Raw genomic sequence first — 13,126 nt, 5'->3', positions numbered from 1 at the left:
TGGGACCAAACAGCCCTTGACAACTGCAAGGTGTTTGCGAAACCACAGAAAAGAAGTGCCCGATAGGAAGGATTGCTAACTCCCTCTCCATAGTCAAGAACAGAGACAACTCAGGGAAGTAATACCTATATCACATTAGAGAAAACATTTTCGTCTTTTAAACAGTTATATTTTACTACTTTCCTTAAGGACACCTTAAGCTCCACTAAAGAATTAAAAATCCAGCCGTTTTCTATACTGACCTGCACAGTTGTTTGCATTTGGGAGGCTTGGTAGTGCGCTCTCTGCCACAGGGCACTTTAATGACAGTTTTTCCACAGTTGCATTTCACATCTACAGTCTCTGGACATGGATAACAACTACCTAAAATAAATACATTAACAAAGTGATCATATGAATAAGCTACTGACCGTAAAAACAGTAACTAACATAACCCTGAATACGCAAATAACACGGTATAATTGATCTATTCTGTTTTGTCTAAATAACAAACCGTTACTTATTAAGTTCTGTTTAGCCTCATCATTCTAAAATAGTAGTAATAATAGTCATCTTGATTGCGTTACAGTTGTGCAACTGGTATTCAAGTGCGAAACTGTCCCAGGTTTAAGAAGATACGCCAACATCATTAAAACCCAGTCTTTTGGCTCACACAACACTTCAATATTGTTGTATTTCAATCTTGCATATATATGAAGACATGTTAAAATCTTCCATCAATTTTCAAAAGAAAAAAAAGGCACGTTAGAAAACTGGTAAGATGCTGTTTTGCAGATTGTGTGATATTACGGTAATGTTTGTCTTATCGGTATAATTAATAACACAACCTTTTTTCAAACAGATCCTCTTCGTTTTTGAAGTTAATCATGCTGCTAACACGATATATCAGAAAATATATTAAGGACAGTAAAATATCTGCATTTTAATTTATAGCTCCCCCACACTTTCTTCTTAGCCAGCTGCTAAGTTCTATTATTCAGTAATTAACAATAAGTACATCTGTTCTTTAAAAAAGAAAAAGTAGGCTTGGGATTTTTGTCTTACTAATCATGTTGCATTCTGAAACTTTAAAGAAAGCTATGCGTTGAAAGTGTTACTGACAGTACAACTTTTTAAACAATTCTGACTTCTTAACAGGACCCAAGAGGCAACACTTCAAGAATCAGATCTCTCAACGACAAAAAGCTGCTGAAGAAAAGAGGATGATAGTATACAATTTTTATATTGCAAAGTAAATTAAATTGTAACATATTAAGTGGCAGAGATTAACAGCTATGTTTATAAAATAAACTGAAGGGCTAAAGTTATGCTGCCCAGAGCGGCAAAGATGCATAGAGTTTACTTATACATCATATAAATGAAGACAACTGCCTACCTTCTCAAAAAGGCAGACGGACAGAGATCACGTATTAGCCTGACATTAGGTTGCGAGCATACTGTTCTCAAATCAACAGCTATAGTGTACTATAAAGTAGTAGGAAGTACAAAATATTTCTGTCCCACAGCAACAATTCTAAACTTCAGCAAGCAAGATTAAATACTTAAGACACAAAGATACGTAAATTCAAATCAAAACCAGATTGGAAGAGGTCACCTTTTCTGAAGGACCGCTGCTAAAGGCCAAGTATTCGGCATTAGCAACCTCTAATAATTCTGAGAACAGAAGGACCTTTAAAGGACCTGATTTAGCAAGCTCTTTTCTGGAAGGCACGCTAGTTCCTTTAAAATCAGTGGTCACTGAGGGCTGTTAGCTCACTGCAAAGTAATCTGACCTGGCATTATATACGGAATATAAAATAACTCATCAGAACTTTAAGCTGCTACAAAAATACTCGTGAGAGGAGAAGAATGCATCAGTATAAATAATCTGAGGTCAAAATCAGTGTCTTCGTGTCTTCACGGGAAATTATTTTCAAGCATTTTAACAATAAGCTATTATAAAATTCATTCAATTACCATTTACCAGGGCACACAGAAATTATCTTCTTTTCAAAACTTATCTGACACTACAGTTTTTAGCTTCATTAGATATAAAGTCTGGCAAAAATTAATATTTAAATATTGACAACTGTACTGTTTTGATAAATTACACACATTTTTAAATGTGCGTATTTTATGCTTCTCAATGTCTACTTTTTTTTTGTTTTCTTATAGGTACTGCTTTATTATTTCTATACTGCTGTTAGTCACTGGAAGTTATTAATGTCACTTTTAGCCAAGCTGTAAGATACAATAACTGGCTTTTATTTGATAGCAGTTAAATTTTAAACTTCATCCTATTATGCAGTATTAGCTCCTTTTAGATTTTAAAAAAAAATCTTTCAAACAAGAACTCTATTCTATGATTTAATTATGAAATAGCGCAAACTAATATAGAAAAAACTATGTTACCAGTTTTCTTCTAACAGTACGAAAAACATATGTATTTCTAGAATTTGTGCAGGAATGGTGAAGAAAAGGGACACAAATAATTAACAGAAAGAAAAATGAACGGCTAGTTTGTGGTGCCAGTTTTAATAGAAGGTTATCTGGGACAATTACTGTGTCCACCTGTCCTGTCTGCCAAGATTCACTAACTCAACAGCAAGACTGTCTGAACAGCTTGTGAATCATTGCCTGAAGTGCTGCAATTTATAGTTGAGAACATTAAGGTAAATTATACAGCCTATTCAGCTGCCATTTCAGCCGGCTGGTAGCTTTTGGAGGGAAAACTGCCGAGAGGACAGCAACTTCCTCCCCTACCAAGTGAACCTCAAAGCAACTGGCCATGACAAAAGCTACCAGGTGATTTTGACTGTTTTCAGCTTCTTTCCTTTTTAACCAAGGTCACTGGTTGCTGCAGTAAACTTATCCTGTTATCCTTTGTATAGTCGGTAACAAGCATTTTCACTGTTACCTGTAAGATACCAACATATATTCAAGTTCCAACAACGTTTTTTAGTTTAAGCCTACTAGTATAACACATTGTATTTTAGGATTTTTAAAGCCATCCAAGCTCAACCAGCAGTGATTTCTGTGCATATCTGAACATTTTTTTTTATTATATTGAACAAACAGAATTTAGAGAGAAGTCAAGCCACAGATTTTAAATTAAGTAGTTTGAAAGGGGGTGACATATATTCAGTGGAATGCTACCCAGGAAAATTACCAGGTAAAAACACTACGTTTGTTTTTTAATATGTAAGCTGTTAGGCTCTAACCAGCACTTTAGAAATCCTTCAAACACCCTGTTCCCCACAAAAACCCACATCCAACAGAGGAAGAGAATTCACCAAGTACCACGCAGGGTCATACAGGCACCAAGCTTGGCAAAAATATACATCCACACCTCAATGAAGTTCTGTCACTACTGGGAACCTTCTACCTCCTCTTACCTCTGTGGCAGCCGGAAGGACATTTGTGATTTCTGCAGCCCAGAGTCCGCCCACAGACTTGATCGCAAGGCGGACAGTTTCCAGAACAGCACTAGAGAAGAGAAAGAGAAAGAGAGAGAGAGAGAGAGAGAGAGAGAGAGAGAGAGAGAGAGATCTAACTGAAAATGTAGACGTTTCTGGTATAAGTTTGTCCTCTTTTATCTCCTGTAGTTTTTCAATATTTCTTAAAATTTTATTCATGTAATGTAGTCAAATATCCTCAAATTCACATCATGTGCAGAAAGGAGGCCACCTGTAAAGTTGCTTTAAAAAAAATACAAACCGCAAAATAGCAAAAAGCACACAAACAAAAGCAACTTTTCAATGCACAAAAAAGGCAGAGCGCTTCCAAAAAACATAATAGCATTAAGAACAATTTTTGCATTAATCTGAAATCATTTCAGATTAAAATACCGTAAGATTACACAAAATATAGTTGGTCCCATTACTCTGCAACTTCTTCCAGTTTTATACTACACTTGTCCTCGGCACAGAAGTGTTGCTAAATACTTTTTTTTACACCTTATACATTTGTAGTAAAGGTCAGAATTTTAGGAACAGTGATCTGCTCTCTGTTCTTACATAAAGTAATAATGTGGAAAAACACCCATTCTGTTCAAAACCCCTCTCAGAACAACAAGTTGGTGGATCGCAAGTCAGGGAAGAAGCCCATCTTCTCTACTAACTTGACACACATCCTCCTTCCAAGCTATATAAGAAAGAAAGGATGGTAATTAAGAAGAAAAACATGGACTTTTCAGCCTAAGTTAAAGATGCCAAGTTTTCATTTATTTGTTTTGCTGTCTTTCCACAAAGTTAATTGTAATAAGAATAATACACAAAAACAACTGAGAATATTTTTCACGCATTTCTGTAGCAAGAAGTCCAGCTTTCATAACGTCTTAGTTTGCACACGGCAGGCAACTTTTAAAATACTTTATTATATATACATATGTGTTAAGAGTTGTATTAACTGTGTGTCTGAATACCTATGGATCACATCCTACCACAGAAATCAGTCTAGAAAGTAAAAAACCTAGAATATCTCATATTGTCATATTTAGTAACCACTTCCTCAAAAGCATAGGAACGGCCCAAAGAAAGCCCTATTAAGGCAGCCGCAATATTAACTCCATTCATGGACTTTCACATTAGATGAGTCAGTAGCTTCTTCTCTCTTGAAATTAGTGCCCATTAGGAACTCTTTGCTACAGTAGGTTTGCTGCTACTTTATCTACTCTATTTTGAAAATTGAACCAAAAAGTCAAAAATATCTAGTTTCATCACTTGCTGATTTGTGCATGTGATTCTGCCTCTTTCACTGCAGAATGAGGGGTGTCTGCTTTTTATACTTGAAGTTAAGGTTCAGCATCTCGCCCGTTCTTTCCTGGAGGACAGGAAAAGAGGCTGCAACAACCTATACCCTCCAGAAAACAGGGAAGTGAAAGCAACTGAATTTCAACTATTAAAACAAAAAAGGTTTCTATAAATATCTGGGACAGTTCTTCTGTAAACTAGAGGAGCAGGTACACACCTTTGCTTTTTTCATCAACCTTCAGAGAACATGCTGTGTCTCTTTTGCAAAGGGGGAAGGAATGGGGTGCCAAGAGGAAATAGAGTTGAGAGCAATAGGAATAGGGCTTTTTTCTGTCCTATTTTCCCAGAATTTGCACGACCATACTAATCAACAAGTAAGACGACAGAGAAGCAGTTAAGTTTGCGAGACTCATTGTCTTTTACAGTAAAAAAAAAAAAAAAAAAAAAAAAAAGCTACTTTAATCTACTTGGTTTACCAGTTCAGCAGTAAATTACCTATTAACTCTAGATCTGAAGTCCAAGATTATTGTCTATGCTTGTTTAACTGCATCTTGTGGATCTCAGGTAGCATAGATGTAGGCATTTTTTCCCTCAGTCTAAGTTTATTCTTACAGATAAAATCTGCTGCATCTATCAATGTCAAGTCACATACTCTGAATACAATCAGCAGCAGCACTCTGCGATCCTGAATGCTATTACAGCAATAATTATATTCAAAATCTTTCACCTACGCATTTACGAGACATTTGAGGGTTAACAGCAATTCTGCACCCTATTTTTGCTTATACACTACATTTCTGCCACAAATATTTAAATTTTTTTCTTAATGAAATTACATAACTATTAGTTACACATACAAGAACCACCTATATTGAAAGTCTTGCTTTCATAATTTAAGTTTTAACATTCTTGTTTTGTTCACTAAGCTGTTACTTCATTTCACTTCATGAAAGGACCAAAACTACAGCAATCTTCAGGTGGGCCGTCACATAGGAAATTCACACTGAAAGTCAAAAGCTATCTTGCCTAGAAAATAGCTGTTTGAAACTTCAGTAACCTGCAAAATTCACCAGCACTTTTTCTTTTGGGGGGCGGGGACGGGGAGGGGGGAAGGAACAACAGAGAGGCTAGAAGATGAAGAAAATGCAGGAAAACACACTGAAAACAGAGAGGCTAGAAGGTAAAGTCCCAAGTCAACAAAATACTTCTTGCAATGCTTCAAGTATCAAGACCTTTGAACAGACATTCAAAGAACTTCCAAATGGGGAGAAAAAAAAAAAAGTATGTATATATATATGTATATGTATTCTGAAGCAACAACTATTATCATCTAAGTCCATCAACATAGTAAGGGCAACTTGCACACTTCAGTTTTTTTTCCTCCATTTCCCCACTGAATTTACACAGGCAACATCACTTAGCATTACAAATTTAAAAAAAACTTAAAATAGAATTAACATTTTGTTTTCTTGCATCAACAAATTGAAAAGACAGATCAGAGAGATATCAACCTTTCCTTTCACTTCAAAGGAGAAGGGAAACAGAACTCAAACTCCTGATTTGTCAGACCATGACAATTTGCAGTGAGAGATATTAGGGAACATGGTGGATTGCTGGGTTGTCAAAGTCAAGAGTACGTCCCTTACAAAGTTATGAGGGATGTTCAGCTCTTCCTACAAAGTAAGGAAACAAATGGATTTAACTACTGCAGAATGCATAAAGCATCAGTAACTACTCAAGTACCTGAAAGCAAAATTGCCTTCCCAAGCTGTAAAGTTGTCAAAATCCTCTTCCAGTTTTTCAGGTCTTTTCGAAAACTAAGTTTTTCTTGGCAAGCTACATGTTCAAAAAACTCTGGTATATTGCAAATTAATTGAAAAAGGACACTGAAGACAAACTTCTATACAATAACATGAAGCTGAACTACAGATTGACAGAGAAGAATAATATTTAGAGCTTTATGATTATATAAGCAATACATTTGAAACAGATCACCTCTAGACACTTACCTTTCTCTTACATTGGTGCTTTTGGCAATCACGAATTTTAGTACACTTTGTCTCACATAGATATGGCTTATGACATGGCATGCGTTTAGTGTGCTTTCCACAACGACATTGTTTTTCCACTTCCTGGGCAACAAAGCAAGGAGATAAAAGCAGGGCATTTTTAAAACAAAAGTGCATGTATGCAACAGAATTGGGGGGGGAAAAAAAAAAAAGGTGTTCTACTACCAGCTGTAAAGAAAACTTTATCTGATGGTAACGTTACAATGTTCCAGCACAACAGGTAATATATTCACAACATTCACCCTCTGAGCAGATTATCTTTCTGTGTTTTGTCTCCAAAAATGCATATGAAGAGACATGTGGAGTGCATCTACACTAGCACCTAACGCAGTTGAAAAAGCAGGACAAGGTTTGGATTTGCTGTATCCATATCGCCCATTTAGGCATCATGAAACTCATGTCAGCTGCCCCGCCTAGGCATGCGCCATGTATGCACAGAGCAGTCACGACTAGAGAAACCTGGGTCGACATTACAAGCAGTGCACTCTAGATGACACTTCACTGCATAACTCCTGCCTTGCTCCCACCAGGAGGGAAAACACATCAAGGAAAACACTCATGTGGGTACTGCAAGATCCCAAGTGTAAATGTAATACAAAAAAACTCCTCTTACACAGTAATTTGATAATGTGGACTCATTCATTATGTATCCAGATCATTTCAGAAATAGGACAGCAGATTTATCTGACCTCCATTCTAGCTATCACATGCTAACTACTTCCACAGTAGACTTTGCAGCCAAGACTAGTCCACAAAAGACAGCTGATAGACAGACCAGCAGCTTTACAGGCCAGACCACACAAGCTCCATATATATTCAGGACAGAGCAAGATATTTTCTTACTAGCAAGCAAACAACGTTATGTTACAGCATCTTCCACTTCACTAATAAGGAAATAGCATAATAAGAGAGCAACCGCAATGAGGCTGGAAGAGTTGGGAGAAATGTAAATATGTCTTAAAAGATGCTTTAATTAAAAATAAACAAATAACAAAAAAACCCACACGCACACTAGAAACTCATCCCTGCCTCAATAACTGACAACTGCCACGAAGATGCACATTATCTATTCAAGACATCTGTTAAATTTGCTCAACTATTAATCTGAACTAGGGAAACACACATGCCTTTTTCTAAACAGAAAGTTGTAGACTTTGAGAGAGAGATAACTTCATTTTCTCAGCGGTATACTGCAAACATAATGTTCTAAAATCCTAACAAAATGCGAATACGCTACAGTAAGACTAACCTGTCTGCATATTTCACAGGGACCTCGATGACAGCGCTGTGAACATTTATGGATGCCACATTCTAAAACTTTGTCACAACTATCACCACAGGTAGGCACGTCTTCTGTGCAAGGCAATGTAAACTCTTGAAAAAAAAGACAAAGAAGTACAAGCAAAATTGGAAGGTGGGGGGAAGCGAGACAGAGAGAGAAAAAAAAGCTCCATTAATGCAACACGATTTTGGATACCCCAATTCTCTCACTTTTTCAAAAGTTTCTCTAGATTATCCATACAGCCAATTAAATCCCTGGTACTAAATAAGCCTTTAAAAGAATTAAGCAAAAGAGTTTATATGAGCTTCACAGTTCACTGTTTGTAAGAACTTCTAATGGACCTTGCACTGCAGAAGCAACCTAAACTACTGACAGCCCAATGCTGCATTTTTTCCCCATTATTTTTATAAGCCTTGTCACAAACAGGCATTTTCCAATGAGGGGGCAGCGGAGGAAGAGGCTTACTTGATTTTTCACATGGACAGGACCTTTTTCCAGAACGAGGACAGTCTCCACAGGGACCAGCATGACAAACTTTTTCACATGTATGATTACCACAAGGCAAAGTTCTCCCACACACCTGAAAAACTCAGAAAACTCCAAGTGAACGCAAGAAAAAAAAGTAACAAACCAAGACTAAGCAAATCAAGAGGGAAAAACTAGAGGTGGAAGACGTCTGGATGGAATTAAACTTTTTCTGAGCAATGAAAAGTTAATTGTAATAATTTTATTAACAAATTGTATGTTTGCAGAGTCTGCTATCTCAAGAAAATTCCATTGCTCCTCCCCCCATTTTATAGATTTTTACAGCCTATCAAGCTATAGCTTAGGTCCTAAGAAGGAGCTACAAATACATTTCAAAATTGAATCAGAATGCTTTCACTCTGTTAACAGTTGCTAGAAGTAAATAAGCATGAAACTCTTATCTACTAAGCTGTTTTTTCATACTTCTTTTTGAAGATGACAGTTGAAATTGCAGCCTGAAGTACAAAGTAAAAAGAACATACAAGGTCAAATTCACTGTCCTAAGCTAGCATAATTTCAAAACAGTGAGATGTCAATTATTGTCAGAAGTGAATTAAGGCACCAAGCAGATCCTTCTTCAAACATAACTGCCTCTATTTTTATTGGCACTTTTTAAATTAAAAATAAAATTTTTTTTTTCGATCCCCAATACACTAAATAGCTTATTTTTCATCTTAGAAAATTTGGTTAAGTGCACCCTCATGCAACGTACCTGATCACACTGCCACTGAGGACTCGCACAAAGTCTTTCTGCTGTCCGTCTTCCACAGATGCAGCGTTGTTTACTGACTCGTGGACAAGGCTCACAATTTCCTAAAGGCAATTGTGAAGTGACGTTGAGGAACAGGAGTTAGAATTTTGGTTTTTTTTAATGTAACTGGGAAAAGAGCAACGCACTTTAACAATCAAGACAATTAGTCCTCTGAAATTTCAGAGGGCAGGTCTACCTGAGTGGCAAGGATTCTCACAAGCGTGCTGTCCACACGGTAGTGTTCGTCCACATGGCAGATGACATGACCATTCCTTGGCACTGCACCTTCGGGGCACTGGCTTAGCTTTCTTACAGTAACACGCTGTTGTGACCATCTTTGGGCAAGGTGGACAAGGTCCTAAGTGCATGGAAAAAGAATATCTCATTGTTGGCTCTTTAACAAAACGCAGCCTTCATTGATTTCTTAATTTTATTCCGAGAATTCCAAATCCAGTTAACAGATTTTAAGTACGACTGTATCACAACTGCATAAATACAGGTAACATAATCAAGAGATACAACAGATTTACCTGGATGACAAAGCAGCAAACATTTATGCCCACAAGACGGTTTGAATTCCCTCTCACATACTTGACCACAGGAGTGAGGTACCAGCCATGGATCCAGTGCTGGATCCTCCACTTTTCCACAATAACAGTAATACCTGGTAGGAGTTTCAGACCGTTTGTATTCAAACCTACATTTTGGACTAAAACAGAGAAAAGGGGCAGAGGGAGCAAAAGTTATCATCATTTCAGCTTGACAAGACTGTTACCAGACTACCGATTAACGTTTTCTTTTGATTTTACAGCTAGAGTAACCAATAACACTACAATTAAATTTATAATATACAAAAGTCTTGCTATATGTCAGGTTTTAAAACAGATGTTCATTAGAAAGACTAAGGAATCGTTCTATCACTGCAATCTTTCTTCCCTCTCTAAGAACATACACAAAGACATTTAGTGTAACACGCACCAATAACAATTTGTATGTCAAATACCACCAAAGGAACTTAAGTAACAGAGTTAACCTTCTTAAACAGAATAAAAATAAGATTAAAAGGTTTTTTTCCCCTCAAACAAGTACAGATTTCTAAGCTGCGTAAGACGAGATTTAGTGTTGCCAATAAAACTATACACAATAATTAAAAATGTATCTGAAAGAGTTTCAGTATACCAGTTCAGCATCTCAGCTATTATATTTCTCAGGGATTAAAGACCAGTATGAATTATAATACATGTACATTTCTTTGCAAGCATTGAGAGTGTCAGATATAAAAACAATATATTATTCCTAAAGGAAGACAGGTACCAAACATATGGAGCTGGTTGGTGCTACGGGCCCTAAGCATTTTCAGATGCAAGCCATGAATGAGGGAGGCAATACGTGGAAGAGGAAACAAAGCAGCTCCCATCTCTGTCTCCCCAGTGTAACCAGACAGGGAGCTCCTCTTCAGTGAAGGGCAGAGACTTTAAGACCTATGCAGTCATTTTTGTCAAATAAAATGTCAAATTGACCATTTAAACACACATTATAGGCCATAAAACATTTTTATAAAGCAATTAAAAAACTTTATCACGTGCTCAAATGTTAAATAAGACACCCTTCGCCTTAAAATTCTTTTAACATTGTGTTTAAAGACAGAACTAGTGTGTAGTTGAACAGACATTGTCAACCCGTACAAAACTCGAGACGCTGCCGGTCAACAATTTTTCACCTCATTTTCTAAGCAAATCTGCATGCTTGAGACCTTGTAATACTGATTCTGAAACCATGAGGTACTTTCAACCAAGTTTGACCGAAGGTTAGGCGTCTCAAAGATATCCCTAGAAGTTCCTACATAAAAGTAGGTGTGCAAATATAGGACAGAACGACACTTTCACAACCTTGACCTTCCTTGAACTTTCAAGCTCAAATCTACTAAAAAAAGCAAGGTTCTTTACTCTGGCAGTCATAATGCTACCTTTTCTTCATACAATCTTACATAAAACTGTAAGTCACTGGTCATCACCCTTGCCTTTATATAGAGGCTAGAAATCTCTGAACCTTACTATTTCAGAACTGATTTTCTTTTACTGCATATATTGGTGCTGATTTTAGAGTTGACAGGCAAATATTTAAAACCATTTAAAATGAAATATTTACTATGTGTTCCAACTTCTAATAAGCTACTGCTTTCACAAGTTAAAATAAAATTTGATGCAGCAGCTTTTTAATATCACTGTTAAATGGATTATGTTTGTGAAAGTTTCAAATTATTTCAAAAAAATAGAAAAGTACATCTTCTAAATTTATTTTTATAGTTTTTCATTTACAAGTACTGTTCCTTTCTAAAGGAACTCCAGTTCACATTCTTTCCACAACAAAAGCCGCATATTGAATGCGCCATGACGGACTCACCACGGCCACGGATAATCTTTCTTTCCAAAATCATCATCTGTCAAAGGAGAAGACACAAGGAAAAGGCTGTCCTTGGCCCACTTTTGGATACATGGCAGATGAAATATACAAAAGCATCCACAACAGCTCCAGACCTAAAAATCAGATATAAGCACCAATTGCTTTACATTAGGTTTCTTCCTCTTTCAACTGATGAAAATCCGTATCATTTAAAGGAATATAAACTTGCTATTTTTCAATTTAAAAACAGAGTTTCCAAATATAAATTGTATTTCTTGTAGCGTCAGATTAATACAGTTTTACTATTACAGATTCATACTTTGGTAATCTTTTCTTCCTGCTGTTGAAAGTTTTCACTGTAGCTTAAAAATATGAGTTTTACCATAGAAATGTTGGTTTGAATACACCTCTGGAGGTCACCTAGTCCAACCACCTGCCTGAAGTCACACTGCTGCCGACTTAGTTCAGGTCGGCCACATCTTTGTTAGCCAGGTCTGGAAAACTCTGAAGGCTGGAGTCTCCTCAACCGTTCTAGGTAACGTTCTGCAGTGTCATACTACCTTCCTAGTATCCAATTTGCACCTCCCAAGCCTCAGTTTGTGTTACTGTCCCTTGTTACACCACACGTAATTGCAGAGAAGAGTTTGGCTTCACTGTCTTCACAACTCCCCTTTAGGCAGTCACAGGCTGTATCACACTGTCCCCTTAAGTGTTATATACAACACTAGTAAGATATTTAAGTACAAGTATGGCTTTCAACATGCAGTCTTCTGTTCAAATAGAAAGAGAGGTGTAAAACCGAACAGAACTAAAAGCAAACGTGTTTAAGAGAGAATCAACTTTGCTAGTATTCCGTTTCCATCACTTAACCTTTATGTTCTTGTTCTCAGTGTACTGCTCTACCAATTCTGGAGTGAAATCACAAAATTTTGTTCAGGATATCAGTCTGCTGCTGGAAAGCAACTTAAATGTCATAAATGCAGTTTTATGACCTTGTTACAGTCATTCTAAGCTGACAACCTTTTAGACATCAGTATGTGGAAAGCATTGAGTTGATAAATGAAATGCAGCAGAAAATATAAGTTTGAACTTCTTTATTTTTTAATGCTATCATATATGACATTACTATAAAAATTATACTATGACAAATAGGAGAATTTTTCTGTTTACTTAAGAGAGAACAGCATTAATGACATAAGTTTCTAGAAGTTTGGTATCTAGCTTCCCAAAACTAAAGCTGAATAGGAGACATAAAGTAAATAAATATACTTGACTGAAACATATTCATGATAATCAACAAACCACTGAGTTATAAAAGACAACTTTAAAGTTTCCAAATCATTTCACTTCTGCTGAGAAATGAGAT

General features: G+C 36.6%; 1 protein-coding gene across 1 annotated transcript in view; it reads right to left on the bottom strand.

Annotated features, from left to right (window-relative positions):
• Positions 1 to 13,126, bottom strand: part of NFXL1 (nuclear transcription factor, X-box binding like 1) — a 52,416-nt gene that overhangs the window by 36,121 nt on the left and 3,169 nt on the right. The window contains exons 4-12 of the mRNA XM_068942953.1: positions 11,761 to 11,894; positions 9,888 to 10,066; positions 9,554 to 9,715; positions 9,319 to 9,419; positions 8,547 to 8,661; positions 8,049 to 8,173; positions 6,740 to 6,862; positions 3,375 to 3,465; positions 243 to 363 (exon numbers count right to left, since the gene is read on the bottom strand). Coding sequence (XP_068799054.1) covers positions 243 to 363; positions 3,375 to 3,465; positions 6,740 to 6,862; positions 8,049 to 8,173; positions 8,547 to 8,661; positions 9,319 to 9,419; positions 9,554 to 9,715; positions 9,888 to 10,066; positions 11,761 to 11,894 — 1,151 coding nt within the window. The remainder of the gene's footprint in view (positions 1 to 242; positions 364 to 3,374; positions 3,466 to 6,739; positions 6,863 to 8,048; positions 8,174 to 8,546; positions 8,662 to 9,318; positions 9,420 to 9,553; positions 9,716 to 9,887; positions 10,067 to 11,760; positions 11,895 to 13,126) is intronic.

The sequence above is a fragment of the Struthio camelus genome, chromosome 4 (genome assembly GCF_040807025.1).
Source record: "Struthio camelus isolate bStrCam1 chromosome 4, bStrCam1.hap1, whole genome shotgun sequence".
NCBI classification, from domain to species: Eukaryota; Metazoa; Chordata; class Aves; order Struthioniformes; family Struthionidae; genus Struthio; species Struthio camelus.
Note: the sequence above shows the minus strand (reverse complement) of the source record. Positions and strands in the feature narration are given on the sequence as shown.